The 18,720-nt window shown below is 34.9% G+C and overlaps 1 protein-coding gene across 8 annotated transcripts in view; it reads left to right on the top strand.

The window, feature by feature from the left end:
* The window catches only part of LOC129750729 (GTPase-activating Rap/Ran-GAP domain-like protein 3), a 599,756-nt gene that overhangs the window by 465,037 nt on the left and 115,999 nt on the right, over positions 1-18,720 (top strand). Inside the window, exon 1 of one of the 8 annotated variants that reach the window (XM_055745739.1) lies at positions 13,284-14,009. The exons of the other annotated variants lie outside the window; for them this stretch is intronic. Coding sequence (XP_055601714.1) covers positions 13,849-14,009 — 161 coding nt within the window. The 5' untranslated portion in view covers positions 13,284-13,848. Of the gene's footprint in view, positions 1-13,283; positions 14,010-18,720 lie in introns of those variants that run through there. 8 annotated transcript variants of the gene reach the window in all.

Consider the following 18,720-nt stretch of genomic DNA (forward strand, 5'->3'; position numbering starts at 1 on the left):
AAAGGGTGATACGATCAAAATTTGGTCAAGGGAAAATGCGTGTAAATCGGTGAAATCGTTTATTTAAAAAATCAAATTAAATTTCCTTTCCAAGTTTAATTGGTATAAAATTCAGGAAACATATTCAGTTAGGCTTCCGCTTTTCCAAATCCGAATTGCCGGGCCTTACGCTTATCCCCTGCCATCAGATTTTGTACAGCCACCTTGTTTGCCTTGAACTGCTGCTCGTCCTTAGCAGTTTTTTTTTGGTCTTCTTTAGGTTCCGCTTGACAATAGCCCAGTATTTCTCAATTGGGCGGAGCTCTGGCGTGTTGGGAGGGTTCTTGTCCTTGGGAACCACCTGCACGTTGTTGGCGGCGTACCTCTCCATGGCCTTTTTACCGTAATGGTAAAATGCCAAATCCGGCCAAAACAGTACGGAACAACCGTGTTTCTTCAGGAAAGGCAGCAGACGTTTATTCAAACACTCTTCCACGTAAATTTCTTGGTTGACAGTCCCGGAAGCTATGAAAATGCTGCTTTTCAAGCCACAGGTACAGATGGCTTACCAAACCATATATTTTTTCGCGAACTTTAACAATTTTATGTGCTTGAAAATATCTGCTACCTTTCCCCTTCCTTTTGCCGTATAAAACTCCTGTCCCGGAAGCTGCTTGTAGTCGACTTTGACGTAGGTTTCGTCGTCCATTACCACGCAGTCAAACTTCGTCAGCACCGTCGTGTACAGCCTCCGGGATTGCGCTTTGGCCGTCGTATTTTGTTTATTATCGCGATTTGAAGTCACTACCTTCTTGTTAGTCGACAGCTCGTTTTTTTAGCTCGATGCACGGTTTAAGACGATACACCCAGCTTATTTCTGGCATCTCGGAGAGAGAGGTTAGGGTTTCGCTTGAAACAACCGGAAACTCTCTTTGTCGTCTCAGCGGCTTCCGGTTTTCGATTTCCCCCCGATCCAGACTTCCTGGCTTTCGACAAACGTTCCCCAAACACTTTAATTACTTTAACTTTAATAACATTAAGCGATTTTGCCAGCTTTGCGTGCGAGTAGCCCGGATTTTCGCGATGCGCGAGCAAAATTTTGATACGCAGCTTTTCATCCTTGGACGGCATTTTGACAACTGAAGAATGAATTCCAAAATCAAAATAGGAGCAACATTCTACACACACACACACACCTTCAAAATGAGGGGTTTTCAGGATTTTTAAATGCAAAATTGAAAGAAATACGTCAAGTTGATATTCACCAAATTTTTCGTATCACCCTTTATTGGAACCATATTACGCACGGGAAGGCATTTGGATACAAAAAGTATTTCAATGGTTATTTGAGACTAACCAATAAAGCAAATAGAACCAAATTTGGCATGGGAGGGTATTTGGATACGAAAAATATTTCTTTGATTATTTGAGATCCCTCCCTTTTTCTAGTGAGAGATATAAAGAAGGGAGGAAGGGCCTCTTTTATAATTTTTTACATAACTCAAAAACTATATAAGCAAATGGAACCAAATTTGGCATGAATGGGTATTTGGGAACGTAATATGTTCTAATGATTGTTTGAGACCCCTTCCTTCTTCCAGCGGGGAGAAAGGAAAGAGGGGAGTTTCATACAATTTACACTGCATAACCTGAGAGCTTCATCAGCAACTGGAACCAAATTTGGCATGGAACGATATTTGGGTACGAGAAATGCTTCCATCAATATTTGGTATCCCTCATTCCTTCGAAGATGTGGATGAAAAGGGGAAGGAGAGGTCTCCCTTACAATTTTCAGTATAACTGGAGAGCTAATCGAGCAAATGGAACCATATTTAACATGTGAGGGTATTTGGATAGAGAAATGTTTCTATTATAAATTGAAGCCCCATCCTTTATTTTTTCAGCGTAAAGATATAAAGGGGGAAAGGTGGGCTTCCATACAAATTTTTTGCATAACTCGAGAATGAATCGAGCAAATGAAACCAAATTTGGCATCAAAAAGTATTTGAGTATGAAAAATAGTTTTATGAATATTAAGTTCTCATTCCTCCATTCAATGGGGAGAACGGAAAGGGGGATGGTACTTCCTTTCAAGGTTATGCATAACTCAAGAATTTACTACGCAAATTAAACCAAATTTGACATGGGATGGTATTTCAATACGAGAAACTTTTCTATGTGAAACAGTTCCTTTCTGGCAGTAGGAGAATAGAACTGGGAATGGGGAAACGTGGGCCACTTTGAATATCTCGGATTTGTGTTGAGATAAAAATCTCAATCCAACTGTCATCGTTGTTGCTCTGCGTAAGCATATTTTTCTATATGTTGTTTACTTGTGTAAGCAACAAATGCTTCTTTAATTTAACTAGGCTAGAAATATGTACTTACATATTTAAACATCCACCCGTAAATTTTCATCGGTGGGAGACCTAAAGTACATAATAAAAATATGCTCATATGCCGATCCTCCTAGTTTTGTCTTGCAATTTCAAGTGGAAAAGGAATTTTTCATGAAACATTAAAAAGTCACTCAAACGCAACAAATTTGCAAATCATTGCTTGTAAGGAATCATGGGCCACATACCATGGGGTATCTTGGGCCATCTGTATTTTGACGTTTTTATACACATTTATAACATCAAATACGTTGTCCATTCCTGTAAAGTTTTCTTATTCCAAATTGAGAGTTATGAAAAATATTTTGCCAATTATTGTACGAGATAAAGACGAACATAAATCCTTTATTAGGAATTTTGCCAAAACATTCACGAGCCAGGTTTAAGGAATTATTCGATCATACCCAACTTTTTTTTTTAAATTTCTTCATCTGAAATTGCTTTGAAATTCCTCAATGAATTATGAAATTACAGTTTTGGGTAAACTAATAAACTTTGCATTTTTTTATCACTTTCGATTTGGTGGCCCACAAATCCCCAATATTTTTCAAAAAAAAAATACTTTTTTCGAAACAGTTAGAATTCGTGGAAAAACAATTGAAAAAAATTGTCAAATGGTATGTTGAAAATGTAGGAAACCATCACACTTGTCTTTTTCACTTTACCTTTTATAATAAAAAAGTTATGGAGCAAAGAAAAATAGTGGCTCATGATTCTTCACTCTCCCCTACTAATTTTTGTACCTTCTTGTGTAGAAATTGATGCAGAGTTGCAAAATTTAGCATTGGTATCCCGACTTTTTTCAAACCGGTATAATGCCGTGTCTCTATTACATATTTATGAAAATATCCTATCGTAAATATAAGCACAGCATCCTTTAAATGGAATTTTCATCTTTTGAATGGATTTGGATTTAGAAAATATTCTACAAAAATCTTCAATTCAGTTTTAATTTAAAAGTCAAAAATTTGTTTTTTTAAGTTGTTTTTGAAAAAATAATTATTTTTTCCGAATGCTTTGTAAACGAGCTGAACGCTGCTGATGTGCTTGGACAAAAAAAATGACTTCTGCATTCACCGAAGCGTATCATTGAATCTTCGACATTCACCGGATATAGGGCAAACACGAAATTATTGCGACACCGAAAATGTCATGCCAATTTTCTTATAATATTTAGAATCAAACCAAAATTTCAGGGTAGTTTTATACATACATTTACTTAAAAAATTAAAAGAAAAATTAGTCGATAGAGCATTGAGTGTAAAATTGAACGCATTTTCGCCTGATGCCCTTCATCAAAGTCTTTACAGTGCACAGTGGTCCAGATCAAACATTTAGCGAGACAAAATTAATAACACAAAATCGGTACGTTTTAGACAAATCATTTGTTCTACAAAGTTACTGCGTATAACGAGCGCTTTCTTTTTAAAAGGTGAATTGTTAGGACGTGTTAATACCGTGGAAACTCGAGATACTAATTTCTTTCGGTGAATAGATAGAATATTAAGTAGATAATCTATAGATTGTATCTTTTGAGGAAACACACACACGACACTTCTTAACAATTCACCTTTTAAAAAGAAAGCGCTTGTTATATGAAGTAACTTTGTTGACCGTACCGATTTTGTGTTATTAATTTTTTCTCGCTAAATGTTTGATCTGGACCACTGTGCAGTGTCATCCGGTACCAGTTTCTCAGTTTTTTTTTCATTTTCTTAACATGTCCTTCTCGACTTTGACTGTCTTCTTCCTCTTTCAAAGTTCCCGCTTCATTATTGCCCAGTATTGCTCCACCGGGCGCAGCTCTGGACAGGTTGGAGGGTTCATGTCCTTTGGTACAAAATGGACAGAATTGGCCTCATACCACTCCAGGACACTTTAAGAATAGTGGCATGATGCCAAATCTGGCTAAAATAGCAGAGCTTTGTCGTGCTGCTGCAAGAATGGAAAAAGGCGCTTCTCGAGGCACTCAGATTTGTAGATCTCGCCATTTACTGTGCCTTTTGTTTCGAAAGGATCACTCCTCAGTCCGCAAGACAAATGGCCTGCCAAACGAGATATTTGGAGGCGAACTTCGACATTTTCTTTTTCTTTAATTTGTTATCCACATCGAACCTGCTCTTGCCGGCGAAAAACTCCTACCCAGGAAATTGCTTAAAATCGGCTTTTTTATACATTTCGTCGTCCATCTCACAGCAGCCATATTTTGTCAGCATCTTCTCGTAGAGCTTCCGTGCTCGAGTTTTAGTCGTCGATTGTTGCCGCTCATTGCGATTTGGTAAGTTCTCTATCTTGTATGTATATATGTAGTCCAGCTCTCTTCTTTGGATTCTGGACGTAACTCTGCGACATGCTGATCTTTTTAGGATTGGGCTTGGGATTTGCTTTAGTCATCTGCTTCACCTTTCCCTCCGTCTTTCTGTTCTCGGTTCTCGGTTCTCCCGGTTTTCTTCCAGCTCCTTTGCCGTAGTTCAACATCAACTGCTTCTGGAACCACTTCAACACTCTGGAGACGGTTGAATGGTAAATGTTCAATATTTTTCCCAACTGCCGGGGCGACAGGTCAGAAAATTCCAGGTGTTTTGGAAAATAATTGGTTTTTTCGCCTTGCGTTTGTTCACCTCCATTTTAGTTGAATCGAAAAGCACGACTTCGAGTTTGACAGCATGTAAACAATACACATCAATGAAAAAGTGTGCAAAATTAGGTTGATTTTTATCCAATGGTTAAAAAGTTATGCCCTGTTGAATGTGTCGCAATAACTTCGTGTTCGCCTTTTAATCACCGTTCCAGCTCCAAAAATTTTGAATGCTTTCAATTTATTCAAAAAATAAATGCCGAAAAAACAACTTCCCAAGCTTTAATTCAACGCCAAAAATTTCTAATGAACATCATGGGATGATGAACGTACGACCATTCTCCTATTCTGGTGTCGTTCGGCTAAAAAGTTAATCCTGCCACTTTTAAATTGTTACCGCCCGGAATCGCTCGAGCAAAAAGTGGGCATCCTGATGGTTGAGATTCAACTCTCTGAATGTATTTAAGGAAAGTACGTGGGAAGTGGCGTAACGCAATTTTATATAGCCCAAATTCTTGGGACGTTGGGATATCCGCTTGAAGCTATTTGTAAATATCCAATAAAGTGGTATTTCTATGAAATTTGGGAAACATGATTGCTTTTCAAGTGAAAGACTAGTTTTTTTTCCAAAAGAAATTCTCCAACAATCCCAGAACTGAAGCAATTACCTTGAAGTTGTCGTTTTTGTGAGTGAAAACTTGAACGCCTGGTGGCAGTTATGGTATTTTGTTTTTGCTCAGATGAACTTCCACTTTGCTTTGCTTCAGCTATCACTCTGTGACAACACAACAAGTTTGCCACCCACCATCAGGAGGAAGTTATCGGGCGGGATGTTTACAACTCGGCACCTTTGACATAATTGATTGACAGAGTACTAAGCGTTGTGGGAATTTGTGTAGGTGGTACTCGAAATTTTGGGAAGGCTGCAGCCGGTTTACTTTTTTTGCTGATTAATAGCAAAAATGGGTGACATTTTCTAGCAGAGATTTACTTTCTCCTTTTTTCTGATTTAAGGGTATGGGTATTTGTTATTTGATAATCAAGAAATATTCTATTCTATATTATTTTTTTCAATTCCTGTATCTTCCTGACAAAACTAAATATTAACAGTAATCCTTGAGCCGTGAGACAAGACTAAACTTCACTTAAAAGTGGATGAGAGAAACAAAAATTGGGTGCAAAAATTGTAATTTAATCCACTCGATCGCAAAAAAAACTACCATTCAAAAGCGTCGCGATGCTTCCGCGTTGTCGTCTTCAGTCCTCGAGTGTTCCATTTGAACCAGGTCAAACACATCAGACCCACAGGTTTTTTTTTGCTTCCTGCTTCTGCTGCTCATAGACATCCGTTTCGAGTTTTCCCATTTCCTCGGAACAAATTGTGGTGGCCCCGTCCGTACCTTCTACCAACTTGCGCCAAGTTTTATCTCGAAGTTCCTGGAACCTTGTACGGCTTCTTTCTGGAATCGGATAGAGAAGAGACTGCAGCAGACCCACAGTAGCCGGAAGGAAAAATTCGACTCATTTTCCGCTGGCAAACATTTGCTCTAGAATCGGGCTGACCTTTGACCTCCGCGCCGTCGCGTCGTTTCGCCCTTCCGTGCTGATTCACTCATGGCTAAAGACGAACTTTATTTTCAACCCGTCAGTGTTTTGAGAATGGACCATGCACTCATTTTGGTGTTGCTGAATTTGATCATTTAACTTGTTTTATGGACGAATAACATTGCCCTCAACCTAGCGGATGTTTGATTTTCCGATTATTAGATTATCTCACTTTTCTGGATTCAGGTCGGTTTGAGAAGAAATTGATGGATAGTTCATTTAAGTTTATATCACTGAACCATTCGGTTCGAAATCTAGCAATTATGATAGCAACTATGATTGTTTTGATATACGATCCATGTACATTATAGAATAGTCGTATGAAAGTTGAAAAAAACAGCGTTTGTCTACCAAAGTGGAGGCAGTATACATACATAAATTTCTTTTTTTTTAACACGTTCGTCGCCATGGGACCCAAATTCGGGTGACGGGTGTATTTCCTGGGAGGCCCCGTCACATCAAAAAACGTGTGACGCTCTCTTACTCATAGTAGCCGCTCTGTTTAGAGACACGCCAATCTTGAATCTTCCTCTTTTCTTTCTCGCTCCGAAAATTTCTTTGGGCCCGGTTTATAAAACTACCAAAATGAGCGTGGCGACGAACGTGTTAAGCGACGCAAAATACACCAATTGGGCGGTATGCGATACTTTATTCGTATCTATCGGAAGAATGCAAGAGAGCGTAAGAATTTACTCTCATAGCCTTCAAATCGTTGCCAGCGACAATATTTCCCAGTTCTCTCACTGGTCAATTCGCAGCTGATTTTAAGCCATCTGGATGCACTGCTGGTTGCAGAGAGAACATGACGATGATTTTCTCACATGATACTCGCGTAAGAGCAAAATCATTTCAAAATTTACGAACATGGTGGACTTCTTATCATATCCGATTTGAACTGACTTCAGACGACATTTTAAACGATCTCTTCAGTGTGCAATTGTAATTTGCATCACCATTGTAACCGACTTAAGTCATTTTTCATACCATTTCATGTTTGTTGGGTGTCTTTTAAATAGTTTTCCAAATAAATGCTTCCGTCTTGCGCGCTGTTATGATTAGTGGGCTTTTCATCCTTTAATGTTTACACAAAAAATATTATATAAAAACTGTGTTACTTGCATTTAATTACCACATATACTTTTTTTAGATTGCTTCCTAGCTGGTAAGAATCTGTGTTCTTTTTAATAAGGAATCAACATAGAAGTTGAAACAAAGAGCTTAAAAATGTAGACTGATCAATCGGTCAGCTGTATAATGTTGAGTGATTAGCCAAAGATTTTCTAAATTAAAGATTTAGCTTAGCTTAGCTTAGCTTGACTACTCATATCCACCTTAAATCATTGAATGTGAATTGCTTAATAAAAATTCCTTGTAAATTTTCATTTGCATCCTTTTACAGGGTTACTTTTTCGAAATTATAAAAAAACATTGTCAAAGACCTCATTCAAACATTCTATAACATGAATTCTAACCATTCGTGAAGAAACTTAATCGGTCGCGAGGTAACCAGATCCAACACGCTACTAAACCCGAGGAAATTGCTCATATTTTAAACTACTGTGAAATATCCCAAAATTCCTCCAAATCCTCAAACTCCAATTCCATGGGGCATATCTAAAGGTGGGGTTGGAATCCTCTAAAAAAAATCACAGGAACATCAGTGAACTAGAAAAAAACAGTCGGTCCTGTTGCCCGGATATCGAGAAAAAAAACCCGGATTGTGCCTGGTATTTTCCCAATTTGAGCAACATCCAAAAACTCAAACTAAGTTAACAAAATTTATTATTTTTGCGTCAAATGACAATGTTTTCAATCTTAAATCATCGAAACATTTTTTTAAATTTTTAAATAAAATATTAATGCTGCTGATGTGACTTGATGGAATATAACTTTTATGTGTTTTTGTTTAGCAACCAGAACACCAGCATTTTTGCAGAGATTGCTCTGTTTATTAATTGAAAATTCCGAAATTTAATACCCGTTTTTTCCAGATTTTAGATAAAAATGCAAGAATATAATCTAGAAAGCTTAACTTTAGAAGACCTGAGATTGCAACTTCAATGGCACTCGTGAACACTTGGCTTGATTTGATAGTCCCTGATTAATATTAGTATATTTGAGACGTAGTATATTTTTGACTTTTTTTGAATTTTGAAGAATTCTTCTGCTTATTCTCATACGGTTACCAACCTTTGTTTCTTCTAAATTTTGATTATCAGAAAATGGGTTTAACAAACCGAACCGTTAATTCATAAGTTTATAGAAAAACCTAGTTTAAAATCCCTGAGAAAAAAGAAATAAAAAAAACATTTTATTGAAATGCGAAGCGTGCGCACTGGCTATGACAATGTGTTTTTTGTTTGAACCTTGTACGAAAAATAGACCAACTATCACAGTATAAACATACATTCGAGATTTTTTTTTAATTATAAGTTTAATTTAATAACTGTATTTAAAATCAGTGATTGAAAAAGCAGTCGTTTATACAATTTTTTTTACAAAATCCAAAGCCAAACGCTTGGATAGATGGAAAATTCTTGATTTATGAAAAAATCCATTGTAGAGTGAAAATTTAAATACAAAAATTCTTCAAAAGTGTTGTGTTGAACAGCGCCTTGACGAAAAGACACAAGTGAAAAAACATTGAGATTTTTTATTGTTTCATAATACTAGAAATATTGGTCCGTTTCAATATTTAGAACTTTCTGTTTATTGATCACATAATAAGGCCGGAAGTCGTAAGGGAGATTAGAGCATAAAGAGCACTCGGGGCATAATAAGCACTCCACTTTTCTTCAAAAGTACGTAGTTTCTTAAATAAATTTTCATGAGGATGAGTTCCGTACTTTCTATAGTATTAATTTTTCAGCAAAAAAGTCTTCTTATCACCTTTCATCTAGCAGCAAATTGAACTCGATGTAGACAACTGAATGATAGAGCTACGATCCAGTTCCAAGGATTCAGATATTACGGATCCTTGATTGAATGACGAAGAATAAGTTAATACAAAATCAACTTTTGGTTTTCATGTAGTATTATTATTTTGTTTTTAGTTTTTTTTGTTTTTTTAAGTTTTTTTAAGTCGTTTTAAAATTTTCATAAAAAATTGAAAAAAAGTTTAATACATTTTTTGGCTTGAACATTTTATGATATTTTGAGATTTTCAATTGCTTAAAAATATTTTTCAAAGGCTTATGATTGTAGGTTTCAAAACAGAATAAAAAAAAAATAAAAGTAACAAGTAGAGATGTACCGAATAGTGGTATTCGGCGAACGGCCGAATACCGAAAAATGACCTTTTCAACTATTCGGCCAAACGAATATTTGGTTCAATATTCTATTGAGTTTTTAATGAAGAAAACTTAAGTGGTTATATCAATGCCTTCTATTTCTTTCATATTAATGCCCCTCATGTTTTAGTAGATTATTTTCAACAAGATGATATTATCGGATGATGTATTACAAAATATTTTTTAGGTACGGGTCTTTCTGATTTTTAAAATATCGGATGATGTATTACAAAATATTTTTTAAGTACGGGTCTTTCTGATTTTTAAAATGTCACCAATAACTGAAAAGATATCAGATGACTAGTCGTTTCTATTGCGTTTACCTCCGAAGAGATTGCATTTCTGTGAAATCAGAGACAAAACATGTCGAAACAGGCGCCAAGTTATTTGAAATTGCTTCTTTGATATTAAATTAGATAAAGGTCGAATTTGAGAAAGATATCTTTAAAATGACGAAATGAAAGATGATCTTTAGCCCGAGGAAGAACGACCTTAATTGGTTAAATTCCTATAAAAAAAAAGAATAAAAAGATGATCTTTAACCTTAAGCACTTTATACTTTCAACACGGTCAGGCAATCAAGACGATTTTTGAAAAAAAAAAAAATGGGAAAAATTAATGTTTATTATGAAATTTTTGAAAAATTGATTTGAACACAAAATCTAAAAAAATTCAAAGAGAAATTTGAGTTTTTTATATAATTTAGCAAATGAACCCAAGCAAATTCAAAAAGTTTTAAACAATATTTGGACATCCCGGCCAGATTTGACTTATCTGAAATCTTTATTGGACTTATGGGCAAGCCTGAATATATCCGGAAAATCTTAAATAAACTATAATCAAAGTATAATGCGATACTTGTCAGAATTACCATAGATGTTCACCTTACCTAGGATATACCTTAGATGTTTTGCTGAAACCATAATTTTTTAATGATTGTGTAGCTTTTTCAACATCGCTTTTGGATATTTTCTAAATTATTCAAAATTATTAGAAAAAATTTACAAGTCTGTAGTAGATATTCGGCATATTCGGCCGAATACTTAGCTCAACTATTCGGTGAGCCGAATATTCGGCTTAACGGTTTTTCGGCGATGTTCGGCGCCGAATATTCGGTACATCTCTAGTAACAAGTATCATCAGGTAAAAAATTCATTTTTTTTTACAACGGCAAAGTTGTTCTTCTTTAACTAACATTTTTATAAAACATTCCAGTTTCGAGATAAAACTAATGAAGTGATAATTCACCGTTAAAAATGTTTGCTTCATAATTTACCAGCATGGGCTTATGATAAAGCTCAGTTGGCAAGTCTGTTGTCTTCTGAGCCGATGTCCGCGAGTTCGAGCCCAAGAGTAAACATCGAACACAGTTGTACCGGATAAGTTTTTCAATAACGATCCGCCAACTGCAACGTTGATAATGTCGCGAATGCCATGAAGATGATAAAACGACTATAATCGAAACAAAAAAAAAATAAATAAAAAAAATAAATTTACCAGCCTTTTGTAAGTGAAAAGTTTATATTTTCATTTGATTTAGTCGGCCATCAGCACAATATGAGGTAATTTAGGCCGTTGAGTTAACATGACTCTTCATAAACGATAAACAAAGTATCATAAACTGGGGAGACATTGATTCCCTTTTTAATTCATTTTCGAATACTTTGGAAGGGGTTGATTTTTGTTACTCTAAAAAATTTAAAATCTGTACTGAGGTAAGGGGTATAAAGCATGATCATTGATAGCAGAATGTTCAAATGAAATTAGTGGCTATAACTAAATGTTTGTTACAATTCCAGATTTCATGTTTCGGGGTAACTTTGATCACTATGGTTTTAACGTATCTCAACATCTTCATATTAATTAGTTTGATGCCAATTAGCACAAAAGGCTTAAAACATTAACCACAGTATTCATTTATTTGGACACAATTAAATTTTTTAGCGTTTTCTTTCAAAAACAAATATACTCAAAAGATGGACAAAGTTGCTGCATACATTTAGGGGAAAAAATTATTAAAATTTTTCGATATTTTTAGGCCTAAGAAAGAAATTAAATTTTACCATCATGCAATTTCCGAGGTCCTCTCACTGTTCCTATGTTCTTGTTTTTATTCAAACTTAACCATTTGATAGGGGTTTTAACCATTTGTTCTATACAGGCTTTCTCATAGAAAATGTCCGCATTTTAAGTATCCAAAAAATATCATATAATGACCATAAAAATAACTCTACAACTATACCAATGCAAAGTAAACAAGTTAAACTTTCATATAAAATAACCCTTTTGCTTCTAAATGCTATCGAGAAAAACAGATATTTTAAAACTTTAAAATTAAAATTTAAGTGATATAAAAATTTTCAAAATTCAACTCAAATTAAGCCAGACAACAGTATTCTGATGTTTTAATTCAGACTTAGTTAATAACGATCATCTGCAAAAATTTCATGTTGATCAAAGTTACTCCGGTGATCAAAGTTCCCCCCATTCGTGGTGCACAAACAAAAAATCTGAGCTTTACATTTCATGCAAAATTTGATTTTATGTAGGTTTCTGTCAAATGTGTTGTAAAACTAGCTTTAGTATGACGCAGCCCTGAAAAAACCATGCTTTTTTTTTAATTTGAGTAAATTTACTGTAATTTAACATGAATTTTGCATGAAACGATGTGTAGCAGAATCGTTTCACAACAAACAACAAACGGCTGTCTGGTAAGCAGCAGGTTCGGCTTAATGCTTCAAGTAAATTGTGTTTCAAATCAGGAGTTCGTTGGTTTCTAGAAAAAATAAACATAACGAATGACTTTGTAACTTTTGATATGCTTGGCTGATGGCTGGAAGTTGATAAAATAATGATTTATAAATTGAAAAGGGTTAATTAGGCGGAACGGTTTCAATGTAATATTTATTTTAATTTACAAAGGCATTTTATGTTTTTTGGAAATTTACATAAGCCTTTTAAATTTGGTAAAAATGACTTGTTTTTTTTTTATTATTTGAAGGTTTAATCATGTTAAAGTATAAGATAATTTATTACTTTGTAACTTCAAAATATTTTTTTCTTAATCGCATTTTTTTTTTCAACAACATTAATATCTCAGAATTTTTAGAAGTTATTGTGACTCACTGTAGAGTCCATTGAAAAACATTTTTTCCAGAAAATATCATTAGACTTTTTTACCAATGAATGAAAAAAGTGTTGGATACTCAACATAGCCGGATAATCATTATCTAGGCTTAACGCAACCACACTTAGGATGACGAAGTTATACAAATTAGAAACCTATTTTATCCTTACATTTATATAGTAACTTCATGGAGAAGTTTCATTAAGATAACTGAAACAATAAAGCAAAAATAATTAATTAACCAACTACGATCAATCCACCCGTACTTCGCATTTGTTAGATTGTTAACACCAGATGATAGCATTTAAAACATTTTCGTGCAGTTCCATAGCAATAATCGTGCCACAGCAGAGCTGGTTTGGGGGCAAGTTTTCTCATAAAAAGCAACGAGCAAATGTCGGTAAGGATTTCATGAAATGCAGCTACTATACTATGAAGATAATCCATTCGCAGCCGAGTGAGCCCACCTCGCAAAAATGTGCTTCGTTGCTTAAAATGTTTTACCGGACGATTTTCCAACGACGGAATCGACAGTAGGTAGTGGTTGCAGCAGCGATAGGGAGTAACCAAATTGGCCCCGGCTGCTCCTCGCCCCTTTTTCGTGTGCAGCTGTGTGCCTCAACGGTGCTTTGCAACACCCACACAATTTGAGGTGGGATGTTGGGTGTTGTTTCAACCACTAAGCGCCTCGAAAAGCAAAGAGTACAAGACAAAGTTGTGCAGCGATCCTGAACTATTACCGGATACCTATACGAGAGAAGAATTTTTATTGGAAGCACCCTCCGGCGTTGTCCATCAGTCAGGATAGCCCCGCAAAGAGTAGCAGCAGGTCGACAGCATCGGGCTTCGTCGACATCGTCGGCCGTTGCGGCCATGCTGTGCTTCAATTTGAAGATAGCCACCATTTTCCGGACCTACCGGGAGGCGGATCCGGTGCGCGATCGCAGCCAGAGCGTCTTCACCCCACCGCCGAGGACCCCCCACCGGGACATTGGGGCGCTGCGGGTGCTCCAGCGGCGGGCGTCCAGCGTGATGTAAGTACTTTCCTATGTTTTCCAATCCACGTATCTACGACGAGGTACATTGTTGTGCGTCCTCGAACCATAGGAAGAAAAATTCTGCTTCCTCGGCGTTGTTTTTGCCTTGACATGTGGTTTAATCGGTATCGATTTATTAGAATTGATGGCCCTTCAGTTCCGGTTTTGTTTAGGACGGACAAATTGTTTACTTTTTTGAGCTACTCTTCAGCCAAAAAAAAATCAAACCACTCTAGCGGGACATGTGGCAATGACAAGCGAAACGCCATCACTAGTCTTCCTTGCAGATGCCACAAAAGTAGTTTACTATTGAATGTTGCGTCTCAGTAACAGCCTAGAGCTTGAGAGAAAAATTGAAATGTACAAATTGTACAAAAGGTTTTTATTAAAAAGAGAAGACATAATTAAATATCTTATACTAAGTATTGACAAGCTCAAATGAACACTGTAAAGAAAATATATATACTTACAGTGCTCCCAAAAGTAATAAAAACGGTATAGGGGAGATAGGGGTATAACGAGAACCCCTCTTTTCTACGGAAAGACGTATTTTTTTCTATAAATTTTCATGACGAAGAATTTTGTAGTTCCCATAATATTAATTTTCCAGCTAAAAAGCATTCTTCTTCAACCTTAACAGAAATTCTTAAAAATAAACTCTCAAGTGACAAACAAATTTTCGTAATGTCCATACAGTGACCGATTTTCAGCTTTCGACAAACATTTTAAAAATACATTTTTAAACATTTAGAAACAATTCTATCTAAAAAACTGAATCAAACACATACAGGATCTCAATAAAACTTGATGTTTCCTCGAAGAGATTCTTTTTTCTTAGCTCTAAGCATACATCTTTCGAGGATATGAAGGGTAGCATCTTACAAACGCTAAAACCACCAACCCACAGAAAGTGTACTATGTGTGCCGTGACCGGAATTCGATCTCATACCCGCTGGCTTAGAAGACATGAAGGCTAACCTCTACGCCACGGGCTGCGGCAGTAAAAATAATACAGGTTCCTGTTATTTTGCATTAAAAGTTATTTATTTTTGAAAATAAGTCCAATAAGTGCCATTTTTTCATGAAGCTTAAAAAAATATGGGTATTTGTGATATAGCTCAGTTGGTGAACCAGTTGCCTCCTGAGCTGATGTCCGTGAGTTAAAGATCTAGAAATAACATTGAATACAGCAACAACAACAAAAAATTGTAAACGCTTCATCCAGAAAAAACAAATTTAACTCACTTACACAAGCATAACTAATTTATGCATGGCTGAAAATGTATCAAATTTTCAGGAATAATAAAAAAAATAGGTTTACGGTTTATTTTCTTATCTTGTATACTCAATTGAATTTAAGATATTAGTTAGAACCTTTGAATTTGAGAATCTTCAACATATGTAAATAATTTTAAATGAAATTTCTTGCTGAATTTTAACCTGAGGGTAAAAAAACAAGTTGAACAAGTTTGATTTCATAATTTAAATCCTGTAATTAAAGTTTTTACAATCCAAATTTTAATTAAAATTTTAATTTTGAAATTATGAAACTGCGATCTCCTTCAATTTGAACCCTTAATTGAATTTCAAAATTGATATTTAATTATTGATTATAAAACTTAAATTTGAGCTTAATCTGAATACAAACCTTGGATTTTAGTTCCAAGGCTGAATTTTACATTTTGAGCCCAAATTTAAAACCTGAATCCTAATTCCAGATTAGAAATCCTATAAATTTGAAACCAAAAGCGAAGTTTGTATCAGACCCTTTAACCAGATATCTTCTACTTGATTATTAATTTATGGTTTTCACTGTGGTTTTTTTTTTCAATTATTGAACTTATAAATTCAAATAAAATTGTCCATGATCAAATTGTTTCACATTTTTCAATTCTGGACTCATGAAGTTTTCTTATGATAAACTCTGAATATTTATTTAGGATAAAAGTTTCAGATCCAAATCTACAAAATGGTTTTATTTAATATTTACTTATCATATTTAGAAATTATGAGTTTCGATTATGAAAAATTTATCACATTATAGATTGAAATGCCACACCATGGTTCGAAGCCGGATTCTATACCAATGATGATCCAAACTGGAAATCAAGAACAATAAACTGGATACTTTCTAGATATTTTTTCGCATGTATCCGGGCTCCGCTAATCCAGGAAATTTTGTCCAAAAACCTTGCGAAATTAGGGCATATTGTTTTAAAAAAAATTCAGAAATCTGGCGAATATGCTGGAAAATTTCGGAATAACTTCTTTAAAAATAAAAATAAAAACACGTGGGAAACCCTTTTTTATTTTTTTCGAAACACATCAGGCGATTCCGAATAATCAGAAGAATCAGGCTTCCAGAAATCGATTATGTTTATTTTGACAAAGTTTGTTTAAAAAAATTATTTGGACACAAGATACATCATTCTAAGGACTCAATTGAAGTTTCCGTTTGATTTTGCAAAAAGAGTGAGAAAATCTGGTCAAAATCTCGACAATCTGGTAAGCTTAGTCTATCTTTATTGAGATTCAATATTTAGGACTCAATTAATATCAACAAGTGAGAATTTTTTTGAAAAACTGTTGTAGAATTGTGTTCCTGTAATGAGATTTCGAGGTTTGGTATCGAGCTTGTTATACTATTGTTACTCTTGAATAATTTTAGTAGTTAATCCAAATTTGGTTAGAAATTTCAAATTTCATGTTAAATAAAAAAAAATTCACGTAGCATTTTTGGACCTTCAGGGACGGGGGGGTGGGATTTAACCCCTAAACCCACCCACTGCCACCATTCTTACGGCCATGAACTTGCAAACCTAAATATATAAATTTTGTAGTTACAGCCGTTAACGAAACTCATGTCTTCGAGAAACGAAAATCGCTTTGAGACGTGTCTTATCAATTGACTCCCTCGTCAATGTGAATGGAGATAAAATGTTGCTTTTGAAAGTTCAATGTTCAGTAATTGATGCTTCATGAGGTTCGATATGATTTTTTTTAACAATTTCACCCACTCACAAAGCAGTGTTCATATTTAGACCATATTTATTAACCCTCATTCGCATTAGATTTCGTTACCCTAATCTTCACTAGAAGTGTCAATTCGACACTACAAGCTCAAATCGTTATAACTTTTAACGTGTTCAACCGATCTAAACTAAAATTATATCAATAGAATCCTTGTAATGTCAGGAAAATATGTTTAAAAAACTATATATAGTTTAAGCTACTAGTTTTCTCGTTATTCAGCATGAAAGGAAAAAAAAAATCTGGAAAAACATGCCTCAGTAAAACTGCAGTAGTTCATACATTACACGTCCAAAAAAAATTTGCCTAATGCATATGAAAGCTGTAGTTAATGTCTACATCATGAAGCGAGGAAATATTTTTTAAATTTTTTTTAATGAAAGGGTCACAAAAAGTTCAAAAAAGTGGTCTGAAAAACCTACTTTTCATTCGATTGCTAGTAAAAACTTAGTAGTAGTAAAATATTTATTAAAATTCTAACATTTTGCTGTCTTTAGATTTTTGATGCAGCATATATTGAAATAACGGTAATTTTTCAAAGTTGACTACTTTGCGCGATTTTTTTACAAATTGAAATTTCATCTGTTTTTGTGGTCCACCATCAGGTTGTACCCGGATTTTCGGTGCTTTTACTTTGTTTGGACCAATCAAAAGTATATTCATTGGAAAGCAAATTTAATCTACATTCTATTTGGTGAGTTGCATCAATTTATGCTGTGAGATTTCACAAAAATATGATAATTATAAACGAAAAATAATTCCTGAATTTCTTGAACCACAAGCAGCGCGTCCAGCAGAACGTGTTTGTTTTCTCTTCGAGTAGGTACAGTGTGTGGTAATTTTGGCAGAGAGCTAAGCTGAGAGAAGAAATAATGATGCGTGTCGTGCGTTTCTTGGTTGGAAATTTTCTATCGATAGTAGTTCGCGTTTGCTAGTCACGACACGCATCATTATTTCTTCTCTCAGCTTGGCTTCCGGGGTTCGTCCATAAAAAAGTAAAGATACTATATTCAAGAACTTTTGAAATCATTTGGGGTCCCCGAAGAAATTTTTGTTTTTGAAGCTTAACAAGCCTTCAAACTTGCAATAGTGTCAAAATGACACTCTAATGCGTATAAAGGTTTAAAAACGGGGTAATTATGAATACTCGTTTTCCACGTTTTGGATGGTTTATAAAATTTACTTTTAACAGTCAAATTTACAACAACTCATAAAATCTTGAAAATAAGCCTATAAACAATATTTAATAGGTTTCTGGATATGAAAAGATTACTTCCACCTATGTAAAACAGAAAATATCCCATAAACTCTCAACAGTGTATTTTAATATTCAATTAATTTCACTAATGCACTAATGCAATGCAGTGTTTGGATGTGGTTTAAAACTAGGAATATAGCCAATACTTAAAATTATAACATGACAAGAATCGTAACAGTGTTCATAGTTACCCCATAGACAAGGGGGTGTTTATGAACAAACGGGATAATTATAAACAGGCATTATACGCCCACAAGCTACAATTCAAAAATATGGAATAAAAATCTTGAAATGAAGAAGGGATTTAACCATTCATTTCTGGTTAGATTCGAACATTCAAATATTGGTAGTATAAAAAAAACTAAGTAATTTTGTTCATAATTACCCCACCCCACACGTATTGAGTGAAAGGGCTAATAT

Source organism: Uranotaenia lowii, chromosome 3 (assembly GCF_029784155.1).
Source record: "Uranotaenia lowii strain MFRU-FL chromosome 3, ASM2978415v1, whole genome shotgun sequence".
NCBI lineage: Eukaryota > Metazoa > Arthropoda > Insecta > Diptera > Culicidae > Uranotaenia > Uranotaenia lowii.